A 15070-nucleotide genomic window follows, 5' to 3' on the forward strand; every position below is an offset into this window, starting at 1 on the left:
CTTTGCCAGTGGGCAAACTTACAAAATCAGCAATGGATCAAATACTTATTTCCCCCACTGTATATATACATATATATATCAGGATTCTAAGATAGAAATATAAAAATATTAATGAAGAAAACAATCTAGTGAGAATTACATGTAACACCCAGAAATGATCTCATTTCATCAGTAACACTCCCTGATTATCTGCTTGTTTTTAACCTCTTGACTCTTGTTCTGCCTATTACCAAAGATATTATGATGATGAAGCTGACTATCCAGGAAGCAGAAGGATTAGGTTAACCCCAAAATTACACAGGTATACTTTATTACACCCTATTATGGAATACCAGAAGGGTCTTGTAAGAGAATATCAATGAATAAATTGGTGACTTACAATGGGGGGAGGTATTCTCTGTGAACAGAAAACCAGTGAGGTAAATTATACCGCTGATCCTTATAGGTCACCTGGACTCAATGATTCTAAGTGATTCAGTCGTTCACATCGTGTTTGGTTTCATTCACACGTTAATGTTTTAGGTATTATTATTTATTACTAGATGGTGGCCCGATTCTAACGCATCGGATATTCTAGAATATGTATGTATGTATGTATATACAGTATATAGCAGCCACATATAGCAGAGGCCACGTAACACAGACAGCCACGTAGTATATAGCACAGCCATGAAGTATATAGGAGCCACGTAGTCTATAACACAGCCACGTAGTATATAACATAGCACACATAGTATATAACACTGCGCACGTAGTATATAACACTGCCCACGTAGTATATAACACTGCCCACATAGTATATAACACAGCCCACGCAGTATATAACATTGCCCACATAGTATATAACACTGCCACGTAGTATATAACACAGCCCACGTAGTATGTAACACTGCGCACGTAGTATATAACACTGCCCACATAGTATATAACACTGCACACGTAGTTTATAACACTGCCCACGTAGTATATAACACTGCCCAAGTAGTATATAACACTGCCCACGTAGTATATAACACTGCCCACGTAGTATATAACACTGCCACGTAGTATATTGCCCAGCCACATAGTATATAACACAGCCCACGTAGTATATAACACTGCGCACGTAGTATATAACACAGCCCACGTAATATTTAACAATGCCCACGTAGTATATAAAATTGCCCACGCAGTATATAACACAGGCCACACAGTATATAACACATGCCACACAGTATATAACACTGCACACGTAGTATATAGCAGCCTCGCAGTATATAACACAGCCCAAGTACTACACTGTGTTCCAAATTATTCTATTAGAAAATGCGAGCACTCACCATCTCACCATCCGCTAAAATCCACTTCTTTATTATGACATGTAGTCAAAAGGCAGGACGAATCAGGGAACAAACGTGATTCCACAAGACGACGGCCGTTTCGCGCTGCCGCGCTTACACGGGTCTTGAGGCTCTTCCCTGATTCGTCCTGCCTTTTGACTACATGTCATAATAAAGAAGTGGATTTTAGCGGATGGTGAGTGCTCGCATTTTCTAATAGACTGTTGTACTTCAAGTTTGGATTTTTTCATGGAGAGCACCCGATATCTGCATGGGCATTTACGCATGATGAGGACATAGAATAAGTGTGTGCAGGTGACATAAACCAGCTGTTGGTGCGGCTCCTTGCTCTTTTTTTTTTTTTCCCCAGTTATTCCAAATTATTCTGCACAAAGAGTTTAGGAGTGATAAGGTTAGAATTTTTTTGTTTGTCATTTAAACTCATTGATGGTGATGTGTGTCAGGGCTCTTTATATCACTGAAAGCAATTGCAGATATCTGTGCAAATTAGTTTGGCAGTTGTGTCCAAATAAAGGCAAGACTACTTAAGAAGGCTGTTCCACATTATTAAGCAGCCTACATTTTTTGCCAAAATGGGAAAGAAAAAGGATGTGTCGGCTGCTGAGAAGCAACAAATTGTGGAGTATTTAGGTCAAGGCATGACTACAATCAACATTGCCAAGACACTTCATCGTGATCATCGCACAATCAAGAAGTGTGTAGCTGATTCCCAGCACACACATGTGCGTGCTGATAAGGAAAAATTGAGGACTCTTTCCAACAGGCAATTGCGTAAGGTTAAAAGAGCAGCTGAAAAAATGCCTTGTCATAGCAGCAGACAAGTTTTTGAACCTGCTGGTGCCTCCAAGGTCCCCAGATCAACAAGATGCAGGGTCTTTCAGAGGTTTGCAGCTGTGCGTAAGCCATCCTGTTGACCACTGCACACAAGCAGAAACGGCTCCAGTGGGCTAAACGATACATGAAGACTGACTTCCAAACTGTTTTGTTCACTGATGAGTGCCGTGCAACGCTCGATGGTCCAGATGGATGGAGTGGAGGATGGCTGGTTGATGGTCACCCCATGAAAACACGGCTAAGGCGCCATCAAGGAGGAGGTGGAGTAATGTTTTGGGCTGGAATCATGGGGAGAGAGATTGTCGGCCTTTTTATGATCCCTGAAGGGGTAAAGATGAACTCCATAATCTATGGGGAGTTTCTAAAACAACACTTCCTGCCATGGTTCAAGAGGAAGAACCGTGCTTTCCGCAGCAAGATCATTTTCATGCATGATAATGCACCGTCTCATTATGCAAAAAACACATCTGCATCTCTGGCTGCTATGGGCATAAAAGAGGACAAACTTATGGTGTGGCCACCATCTTCCCCTGACCTCAACCCCATTGAGAACCTCTGGAGCATCATCAAAAGGAGTGTCTATGATGGCGGGAGGCAGTTCACATCTAAGCAACAGCTCTGGGAGGGTATTCTGTCCACATGCAAAACAATTGAAGCAGAAACCATCCAAAAACTGACAAATTCAATGGACGAGAGAGTTCAGAAGCTTCTTTCGAACAAGGGGTCCTATGTGCAAATGTAACATCACCTAGAATAAAGTTTCACTTGAAAACTGTTTGATTTCATTTTGTAATAAGCTGATAATGTTTATAACGTCACAATTGACCATTTTTTTGTTCAAAATTAAAAAAAAAAAGGTTGAAAACTCTGCTGTGCATAATAATTTGGAACATCCATTTTGAGTGTTTATTTTTTTTAAAAAGATACTGTTTTCATAGGCAGTTTGTTCCAAAACATTGCAATTATACTAGAATAGTAGATGACTGGAAAATAACAATGACTGCAATTCAGATAGGTAATTTAGAGAAAATATGAGGAAATATTATATGCATAATAATTTGGAACACAGTGTATATAGCACTGTGGACACCATATGCCTGTTAAAAAAAAGAATGAAAATAAAAAATAGTTATATACTCACCCTCCGGCGTCCAGCGAAGCTGTCCCTATGCGCGCGATGCGGCCGCCAGCTTCCGTTCCCAGCGATGCATTGCGAAATTACCCAGATGACTTAGTGGTCTTGCGAGACCGCTTCGTCATCATCTCGCGAGACCGCAATGCATGGCCCGGAGCGTCGCGAGGAGCGGGAAAGGAGCCGGAAGGTGAGTATATAATGATTTTTTATTTTTTAATTATTTTTAACATTAGATCTTTTTACTGTTGATGCTGCATAGGCCCAACTGCAAAGTTGGTCACACGGGGTTAATAGCAGCGTTAACGGACTGCGTTACACCGCGGCATAACGCGGTGTAACGCAGCCATTAACCCTGTGTGAGCGCTGACTGGAGGGGGCACTGACAGAGTGGGAAGGGGCTAAACCGTTCAGCGACGCGGGATTTCCGTGACAGGCAGACAGACGGAAGTACCCCTTAGACGATTATATATAGATTATAGGTATGTGATCTGTTATTCACAGATGGACATGTAATGGGAGCATATTCTATCTTTTTTTGCAGACTGAAAGAAAAAAGAACAAACAAAACTGAGAAGCTTATGATATAATTTGTGGATCAAACTTACTTTTTCAAGTGAGTCCAATAAAAGCAAAAATAGCACTAAAGAACCATCCATGTGTCATCTGAGAGCTGTACGCTTTTACTTTTTAACCCCTTGACCACCGGGCCATTTTCCTTTTTTGCATTTCTGTTTTTTACTTCCCTTATTCCTAGAGCCATAACTTTTTTCCAGTCAGTATGGCCATGTGAGGGCTTGTTTTTTGTGGGACGAGTTGTTTTTTTGAACGACACTATTGGTTTTACCATATAGTGTACCGGAAAACTGGGAAAAAAAATTTCAAGTGCGATGAAATTGCAAAAAAAAAGTGCTTTTTTTACCATGTTCACCAAATGCTAAATGTGACCTGTCAATATGATTCTCCAAGTCATTACGAGTTAGTAGTTACAAAACATGTATAGGTTCTTTTTTAATTACGTGGTGAAAAAAAATCCAAATTTTGTTAAAAAAAAAAAAAAAAATTTCCGATACCCATAGAGTTTCCATTTAATGATCTGGGGTAAATTTTTTGCGCACCGAGTTCACATTTTTATTGATACCATTTTGGTGTAGATAAAGTACAAATTTTTGATCACTCATTATTGCATTTTAAAGAAATGTTGCAGCAACCCAAAAACCATAATTCTGGCGTCTTTACTTTTTTTTTTCTCGTTAAGTCGTTCTCGTTACACAATGACAACCACAGAGGTCTCCCGCAGACCCCGGGATGTCATGAAAACCTATCAGCCACCCGTAGTCATAGGACACGGGCGCCTATGGGCAGGATTAGTGACCTGCTTCTGACGGAAATAATTTAAATGCGTTAGGCTGGGTTCATACTGCATTATGGCAGTCGGTTAGACGGACTGCGTTACACCGCGGCATAACGCAGTGTAACGCAGTCCGTTAACGCTGCCATTAACCCCTATTTCGGGCGCATCTCCAACGCATGCCATAATGGGCATGCGATAGCGATGTGCCGTCATTGAGTGACGGACCCTGGGACGTGGGCTGCAGCGTTTCCGGGTCCGTCACCGCTAGCGCAGATAGAGCATCTGCTAGCTCTATCTGCGCTAGCGCGATCGCATTTCGGCACTTGCGTTAACGCAGTTCGTTTAACGCCTGCGTTTAACGCAGTATGAACCCAGCCTAAGAGATTGGCAGCGGCATTTAACATGATAAAAGCTGCGGGTGGATCGCGATTCCACCCGTGACTGTTAAGGGCATATGTCAGCTGTTCAAATCAGCTGACGTTGTGGAAAAGATGTGAGCTCAGCGTCGGAGCCCGCAGCAAAGGGGAAGACCAAACATGCGCTGTACATGTACGGCCCATGTCGGGAAGGGGTTAATAGGTAGGAGAAGCTAAGAAAATTACCGTATTTTCCGGCGTATAAGACGACTTTTTAACCCCTGAAAATCTTCTTAAAAGTCGGGGGTCGTCTTATATGCCGGGTATCGTCTTGTACGCCGGGTGTATATGGTGGGTGGGTGGGGAGTGGTCCTGATGACGACGAGGGGGCGTCTCACAGGAAAGTGCGTGGAGTATCCCCCATTACCTCATCGTAGCGCTGCAGCGTGGGGTCTCTGTGCTGGGAGCGGCGGCTGCTGCTCCTCTTTGTGCCGCGTGGGTGCTGTGCTGTGGGGCGGCGGCTCCTCTTCTGCAGTGTGGGGCCTCTGTGCTGTGGGGCGGCGGCAGGGTATTTTCATGCAGTCAGTCGGGGCTCCTCCGGCATCTCCTTAAAGCCCGGAGGCCCCGCTGGCAGCTCCATTGCTATGATGCGGTGGCCTCCGGGAAAATGGCCGCTGCTCAGATTCAGATCTCGTCTCCCGAGATCTCGGGACGAGATCTGAATCTGAGCATGCGCCGCCCCCAGCGGCCATTTTCCCGGAGGCCACCGCATCGCAGCAATGGAGCTGCCTCCGGGAAAATGGCCGCTGCTCAGATTCAGATCTCGTCTCCTGAGATCTCGGGACGAGATCTGAATCTGAACATGCGCCGCCCCTAGCGGCCATTTTCCTGGAGGCCACCGCATCGTAGCAATGGAGCTGCCGGCGGGGCCTCCGGGCTTTAAGAAGATGCCGGAGGAGCCCCGACTGACCGCATGAAAATACGCCGCCGCCGCCCCACAGCACAGAGGCCCCACACTGCAGAAGAGGAGCCGCCGCCCCACAGCACCCACGCGGCACAAAGAGGAGCCGCCGCTTCCAGCAGAGACCCCACGCTTCAGCGCTACGATGAGGTAATGGGGGATAGTCCACTCACACTTTCCTGTGAGACGCCCCCTCGTCGTCATCGGGACCACTCCCACCCAAAAGGCACATTAGTCACCGGCCCTATAAGACGACATACGGCATATAAGAAGACCCCCGACTTTTAAGAAGATTTTATATTTTAACTGGAAAAGTTGGGGGGTCGTCTTATACGCCCAGTCGTCTTATACGCCGGAAAATACGGTATTTATTTTTAAACAAGAATAGAAGCCACACTAGTTCTAGAAGCCACACATTCAGTATTTGGTCAGTAGTTTACCTCAGTATCTGTAAGCCAAACCCAGGAGTGGGTGATAAATACAGAAGTGGTGACGTGTCTCTAATATACTTTTCTCTGATTGTTCCTATTCTGATTTCGTCTTATAAATACTGAGGTAAAAAACTGACAAAATACTCAACGTGTGAATGTGGCCTTATGGTAAAAACTGAAACTAAAAACAAAAATGGATGAAACCTGGATCCAGCACACAGATGAGAATTGGTCTGGTTTTTCTCATACTAAATAAAATGGACACCTGAATGAGGCTTTACTGTTTTCTGTAGGAGCTATACTTTTGGAGGATTCCTGATGTAGGACATATGTCAATAAACAGGCAGACATCATCCATAGGTTCCCTTGTTAAAAGAATTGTATAAAAAAAGTGGTATATTTTTTCTCTAGATCTGTCTCCACAGAAAAGCATGGTCTACCACGCTATATTATACCCCAAAACATATAGGCGTACACCAACTTGATGAATGCCAACAGTCTACTTTTCACATGCATATGCCAGACTTGCTTGTTTTATTCCTTTCGGCAGATGCAATGTGATGTGTTTCAGCTTGTAGGCATGGAGCGGCTCAGTACCTGCTTCTGATGCTGGAGGATCTCCGCTGTCTGGAGCTGAGGGCTGAGGTCTCGGCTGTGCTCTGCTGTGGAATGTTGGGGATAATCTGTTAAGGCAAACACTCCATCATCATCCTCATCCTCCTCCTCTACTTCTTCCATGTCAGCATCACCTTCTCTGAAGTCAAAGTGTGCAGCAAATTCAGGAAGGGTGTCTAGCTGGTCAATCTGCAAAGAATCAATGGGTCATATCACTTTTGAAAGACATTTCAGTACAAACAAATGTGATGCTTCAAGCTAAAACAGTCACCTACTGCCATGACACATGCAGCATCTGAGGTGCATCTCTGGGAATCAAGTAACACATGGGATAAATATGCAACAATGATTCTTTGCATGACGACAATGTAATCACTATCTAACATGAATATTATTTAAAGGGTGTTTCTGTGCCCGGGAGGAATTCTTTTTACATAATTATCTAGTTACATAACTAAGAATCCGAATGCTAATTTATAACTTTTACAACAAATGCCATGATGCACAATTAGGATTCCATGTTTGTCCATACAGATTTTTGCACTTGGAAAAAGGATGGAAGGCTCATTATTAGGGCTTCCATAGATGAGTGGATTATACCCATAGTTAAGTGTCCTAAAATTAAAATCTCCGGCCCAATGTGCGTCCGGCGAGAAGAGCTGGATGAAGGCTGGGCAGTACAGTTGATCCGGCAGTTTCATGCACCATGAAATAATCAGAATAGGACACATGCACAATAGTCTCCTGGAATTATATGGTTCTAACAATATCAACAAGCGTGAATCTCATAAAAACGAAAAGTATAGTTTGATCCTCCATTTAGTTCTCAACTAAATAGAAAATAATGAAATAACTAAGGTACAACCCAGGTGACTTCAGAATTGAAAAGCAGGTGGATTAAGGTACCACCTATAGCTCTGGATATTCTCAAACCCACATCATAACTTATTCTTTAAATCACAATGAAGGACATTTCATTGCCACTGATGAACTACCACTCCTCAACTCCTTTTTATGGACGTCACTCATATGTTATTTACGAAGTGACCAGCGGAGTGAAGCCTTTCTCAAAACTGGTTGGTACCATGATCATTTACAGATTTTGACCTTATTTAATCAGGACACTTGGATCCAGCGCAATTGACAATCTAAATATATGGCTATAACCTCTGTAAACTATGGTAAAATCAATAAAAACATTTAAAAGTAATTACAAAAAAAGAAATAAGGGGCAGCACGCTGGCTCAGTGGTTACCACTGTAGCCTTGCAGTGTTGGAGTGCTGGGTTCACATCGCACCAAAGACAACATCTGCAAGGAGTTTATATGTTCTCCCCGAGTTTGTGTGGCTTTCCTTCAGGTTCTCTGGATGCCGTATTACAGTAAATTTCTATCCTACATACATTGGCACCAAAGGCAACACAGAAATGACACAAACCTCATTCAAAGAGTAGAATATTTAGAGAAACCCTACAGATATTAAAGATCTACCTGCAATAACTCATCTCCCACTTCCTCTTCTTCCACCCTTCTGCACTGTCGCCAATGCGCCAGCAGCCACTTTAACTTGACATAGAGAACAAAGACATTTTGCTTGAAGTTCCTTAGCTCTTGCTGAAGAACGCTCTTTTCCTGGCCCCATGTTTTCTCCTCCAATTTATTCTGCAGCGTAAGGCTCTGGACCTCTAAGTCTTTCCTCCGGATGGTCTTCAGATGTTCTTCTTCTAGCTGAGTGATGTAAAGCAAAAACTACTATCACTGCCTCTTCAACCTAATGTATTTCATCTTCCATGCACATGAAATTACTATTAATGTAGTTAGCAGTTTGGTCAATGGACATCAAAATATGCCCCAATCACTGCTGGCCAGTAAACTGATCCCAGCCAGACACGTTTTCCCAACCTGCCTTCCTGGTGACCAGGTATTTCGGATGTGTTTGAATATATACACAGTGTTATCATGGGGGAGGGAAGCAATGTTCCAAATTAAAATTGAGCATGCAATTTTGTAGTTTTGCGTGATTTCTAGCTAATTGACTAACACAATGTTCAGACTGTACATATAGAGAGCACGCCAAAAACTGTTTTCATTTACCTACTGAATTAATAAAATTGCCCTAAGCTGCAGAGAACAGAGAGGGTGTACACCACTCTGCAGCAGGAGATAAATATTTGATGACACCTATGGATTTGTCAGCAGCACCCAAATCTATCACTGGCTTGAGTTTAGTGATCATTTACAGTAGCACACAACTGCATAATTAATATTAATCAGACCAGTCAGTGTGATAAAGTCAATTTCTGGTGTCAAATATTCTCTAGCCCACATTATCGTGTCATTTGAAATATGCATGACACTTTGGGGTAAGCAGTGATGCCCATTTTGTGTGTGATTTCACCCCATCTTGTTCAACCCCCCGATGTCTTCCATTATAGGATGATCTCCTATCTCCTAGCCAATGGAGACAAATCAGCGGGATTTTGGTTATAACTGAGATCAATGAAGATACACAGCACACACAGGGCCTGATATTTACCCATGGATAAACGTTAAAGGGAAGCCATCTTCAGAAATTCACCTATCCAGAAAATCAGGTTTTTGTGCTAGAAATATATATATTTTTAAATGGCAATGTGCTTTTTTCATTGTACGATCTTTGTTAAAAAAAAATATAAAATAAAACTAATAATCTTGCAATTTTCACACTGGTCATTTGAGCTTTTTACATTGATACTTCCTGTCCTTTCAGGAAGTATTTACCCAAGCTTTATCAGTAGAAGCAAAATTACAATGACAGGTGATAAACCTATACACACATAATAATTAAGGACCAATCCCAATAGGTGATAGCACAGCTGCCCTGCTCCTCCTCCCTTCACAGTGACCCTTACACAGGCTTATTAGATACTTCAATGCAAAAGTTAGGGTCGGGGGTCTGAACATTGTGGCAATGTACATGTATACATATAGATGTGCATTTTAAAATAATCTAAATATAATTGTATTAAATTAGATTTTTTTTTTTTACTGAACAGCCCTTTAAAAACAGACTACCTGCATCACGTAAATGTCTCTGTTATGAGTCGTGAAACTACTGTTATGTTCAACATTTTAAAAATAAGCCACTAAACTGATAAATATCCTGTAAAAAACAATTTAAGTCTTAGACTACATGTCAATTTTGGCTGGGAGTCTCTCACACCAATGCCCGGCACTGCTGCTGGCACTCGGGACCGGAGCATTCAGCTGCATGTATTTCTATGCAGCCGCACACTCCGGTCCCGAGTGCCGGGTATTGATGCGAGAGACTCGCGCACACGCAAGTGTAACCCTGGCCTTAAAGGAGTATTCCCATCTCCAAGATCCTATCCCAATATATAGGTATAATAGCAATAATATTACCAAATGCCTCTAATTAGAAACATAGTACAGTTTTTAAGATTCGCTATGTTGCTTAATCATGTTCAGAGCATTGCAGTAGCTTAGGTATCCATGGTTACAACCACTAACAACTAACTATATGAGTGGTTGTAACCATGGATACCTAATCTGTTGCAAAGCCCTGCACATGGAGAAAGCTACACAGCTTATCAGAGCAACTACACTACATTTCTAATTGGAGGTATTTGCTAATATTATTACACATACTACATATTGGGATAGGATCTTGGACATGGGAATAGCTCTATAATCTTACAAAGACCTTAGAGTATTCAAGCTCTTTTTCAAAGCCTGATGAGGCAACTCCCTATTCCAATGGGGCTCCCGTCACAAAGAGTTAATGAAGGAGTAACTGTTGCTGACACACACATATTGTAGTATTGCATATAAAGCCCCAGAGAGCGGCTCTTTTTAGTTGCTTTACAATCTGGCTAAGAGAAAGGGTGTTAAGCATGGTCCCCTGAAACATACTGCTATGCATTTTACCCTCACATCCTCCCATTTAGTTCTTCCAATGTCACCTTCACATTACCTATGTCCATGAATCCAAGAGATCGTGTAACTGTGACTAGCTCCTGACCACAGCTAGGTTTTATAGCCAGCACAAGCCTTAGTTGCTCTCTAGTATAGGATAGTGCCAAGTGACTTATAATAACGGTATATATACTGAAAACCCCCCAGAAAGAAGATTACGTGAAACGCGCGTCGGGGCTGAGCTGCTCCCACAGGTCATGTATTGCTTAACCCTTTAGCCTTCTCTATTGGCATTTTTAGCACTGGAATCATCATTAGTCTCTTTATTTACTTGTTATTATAAGTCACTTGGCACTTTAGTAACTTTTCAGTTCCCATATCTTGAATAAGCTGACTTTCATCAGTCATCTGCACTTTGCAGTAATCCATAATCGCTCTAGGCTGGGTTATTTAACCCCTATGTAGCACCATCGGTGTAGTCCAGTTTTTATTACAATCCAGTCTTAGTGCTATATATCTAGTACCATTAGCTTTTACACTTTGTAGTAATTTTTTTATTGATGCTATTAAACTTGTAGTAAGCACTAGACAGTTTGACAGGGCATATGTTTATGACTGTTTTTTAAAATTTTTTGCACTTTGGCAATATACGTTTTCTTTTTTCATTTTATGTACTTTGGCACTATGCATTAATCACTTTAAATAGAGTGGTGTTTTGTGCTATTATATGGACAATATGATTATTAACAGGTTGGCTATTTATTAGTTCAGGTTTCCATGGGATTGTTCATTTTGAGTAAAGGCTATTTAGCGTATACATCTCCCTAGGAATATCTGGAAATAAATATAATTGTTTGATGTGGTGATGAGTATACTTGTATATGACTTCTGGATTAGAGTGCAATACACTCTGTGTGTGCAGCTATTTTGTATCTGTATCCTTTTTTATTTTAAGTGTACTGTAATAATTTATGTAATAAGATACGTTGAGTTTTTTTTTGTATTTTGGCATGTGCTTCCACTGTTTTGTAGGAATTTATTTATTGGAAGTGCCAGTAATCTAGGCCGGTTTCTTGGTTGGTGTATGTTAGACTACGCTCAATAGCTTCTTTTTAGCTCTGGCAGTGATGTATGTATCACACTGCCTGATTATACTATTTGTTTTTTTGAATAATCTTGGACTTACCATATATACTGTGCACGGTGGTGATGGTTCTTTCAATGCTATATGTTGTCTGTAATGATTTCAGTAAGGACTATTTTGACCTGCATCATTGATGTGTGTGCATTCATATTTCTCTCTAGTCTTTTCTTTTTCCCTGGTTAACGTTCTCACAATTCTTTGCGGGCAGCGTGCACCACTTTGTGTGATATTAGTAATGTGGTGCCGTCCTATTGTTGGTTTTTTTTATATACGTCCATAGCTATGGCTGATTTTATGAGTCACCTGTTCCATCTAACTATGATACCTGGTTGCCTGGAACTGTAAAAATAATGACTTATCTTAGGTGGCACAGTAATACTGATGTGAATTGTACCACTCAATATGACTGCAAACGTCTGAATCCTTACAGCAGGCAGTTAACACGTTGTCAGGGGTCTCTGGTATTGCTGATGAGGGCAGACGGCCACTTAACCACATGTATGCCATTTGCATACTTCAGCTCACAGTCTGACTAAACGTGCTCAATCTCTCTCAGTGCACTTTTATTGAGAGTGGACAATCACGTCTAGTCGGCACGTGACTGCAAATATGTAAATTACATACTCACTCTCCCAAGCAACACCAGGGAAGCGTAACAGCATCGCACATTGTCAGGATTCAGAAGCACCACCTAGAATGACTGTAGACTTTGATTCCAAGCCTGGACAAGTGGATATCTAATTGTTCTAACTTAAAGAACACTACTTTTGCCTAATAAAAAAGGGAAGAAATAACTTTTCTAAAACTATAAAATCATAATGTCAATACAATAACTCTAATCGTAGTAGAAATACTTAACAAGTGTCTAATATCAAAATGACCATAACAATTGTTTAAAAAGCATATAAGATAACGGCATTGATGTAGTCTAGACACCAAGTTTTAAACCCCTCTGAGCCGTGAAGGTGACAGTGGAGGAGACATACATTACTAGAATGATCACTAGTATTATTGTGGGGGGCATTAGAGGATCAGACACTCATTGTACGCCTTGTTGTAGTACACTGCACACACATAAAGGAGGAATCTCATGGAAAACAAAGATAAGGCCATCTTCTAGACCTTTCCAGTGTTATATTTCTTTGATGAGTGACGTGTGGTTGGTGGTGGATTAGGGAAGCACAATACCTGAATGAGCCTGTCCGTCACCTTGTCGTGCTCCTCTTGGTGAAGTCTCCTTTCCTGTTCTAGAATAGCTTGTAGTTCACGTAAAGCTGAAGTCTTTTCAGGCGACACATGATTGCTGAGCTGAATATTGGAGAATAATTACATTACAGATAAAACAAAATGATAAAAAAACGAATCGTATGACATAAGCCAATCAAACATCCTGAAAGTGACACTATTAAATAGAAATGTAATTCCTGAACAAGAGCAATTTCATATTCAAGTAATTCGTCTAATTGTGAATGTTCACAACATTATGACGGTAGAGCGTGTCATACTACATCTGAGGAGAAGCGATCCTTCAGAAACCAGCCGATAACGCTCAGTTACGTTCACGTTATCATAGAAATTCACTAGTTTCACATTATTTGGGACTAAGCTGGCATTAAAGAAGCACTATTTCACCCTCTTCAGACTCCATGTCAGATTTCACTCTGCTTCTTCTCCTTCATGCTCTGCTATCAATTCCTAATGCCTCAGACAGCAGCCCATGACCTGCTAGAGTCAGTACCATCTCTGCCTGCTGTGGAAACAGTGCGACTATCCTCTATATTCTCCTAAATTAGTGACTACATAATCAATAAACAGTCAGGGAGGATGAACTGTGATCTCCTCCATTATAACTGTGTGACACTGGCTGTGACATTGGTTTCTCTGTGTGTGGTACATTTCTTGCAATTTTATAGGCAGTGCCTATAATGGAAGTGGTGATCCCCTGAAAAGACCGCAGAGCCACATAGTTTCCAGGGGGTCCCTAAGTTATCACAAGGCCTAACTGAAGAGGAGTAGACCAAAAAGAAACAACTACATAAAGTAATAATAGCGACACTATATCATTAAAGGGACTGGTGACAGAATGGAAGACAAATAAATGGAGTCTTACTTTAAGTCTATCAGACATAATCCATGAAAAGATTGTAAAAATATAATTTATCTTTTCCAATGTTATACAGAACCTTAAAACTCTTGTTTTTTTCCTAACCATAGTGTTTTCATAGATCCCCAATGATAAAGCCATGTCATATAAAACTATTGTGAGGACATTATATAGTTACTCAGTAGAATATAATGCCTTTTTAATGTCACCCAATATTGACTATTGCAAGAAGTAGAAATTATGGAGAGCAGTTCAGGCATGTCCGGCTGCTCATTCGAAAGAGAATAAAACTAGCTGCCAATCACATGAAATATGGCAGATCTGCACCTCAATGTGTCACATTCCATGGGATAAATCGGCATATGGCAGCAACCACCTCAAGAACTGACATGTCTCTTATTTCTGCAATGTGGATTTTGAAGCACAGAAGAGATCTGTCTGCACTTTATGAACTGCAGCTCAGATTGCTATTGAAAACAAGGCGAGCTATAACTCATTTCTTGCTGATTTTAGATGGGAAAAAAGAGTCAGACTTAGTATGAAAAAATAGCTGTGTGGCTGAGCTCTTAGGCTGGGCAAATCAGCTAAGACAAGATCATCTTTGGCATCAATGTGTCCTTAAGAGGTTGCACAAGAAGTAAAGACTACCTAAAGACTGATTCCGCAACAATCATGGCATCAGTTTAGGCTCCACACAAGACCTTCAAGACCCAGTCTAAGGCTATGTTCACACCCTGCGTTTTTGCCTCATTTTTTTCTGCAGTAAAGAAGCTGCTTCAAAATAACAGGCTTTGCTGAGTTTTTGCTGCGTTTTTATGGTCTCTTGTACATTTTAATAAAGCTTTGTGGCCCCCCAAAAGCCTGATTTAACCTCCTAAGGTTCTT

At 41.3% G+C, this 15070-nt stretch overlaps 1 protein-coding gene across 5 annotated transcripts in view; it reads right to left on the minus strand.

Moving 5' to 3' along the window:
- MTCL1 (microtubule crosslinking factor 1) overlaps nt 1-15070 on the minus strand; it is a 177035-nt gene that overhangs the window by 37954 nt on the left and 124011 nt on the right. For all 5 annotated transcript variants that reach the window (XM_077270217.1, XM_077270220.1, XM_077270216.1 and 2 more), the window contains 3 exons: nt 13270-13389; nt 8514-8750; nt 7006-7212 (listed from right to left, as the gene is read on the minus strand). In XM_077270217.1, coding sequence (XP_077126332.1) covers nt 7006-7212; nt 8514-8750; nt 13270-13389 — 564 coding nt within the window. The remainder of the gene's footprint in view (nt 1-7005; nt 7213-8513; nt 8751-13269; nt 13390-15070) is intronic.

This window comes from Ranitomeya variabilis, chromosome 6, assembly GCF_051348905.1.
Source record: "Ranitomeya variabilis isolate aRanVar5 chromosome 6, aRanVar5.hap1, whole genome shotgun sequence".
Taxonomy (NCBI): Eukaryota; Metazoa; Chordata; class Amphibia; order Anura; family Dendrobatidae; genus Ranitomeya; species Ranitomeya variabilis.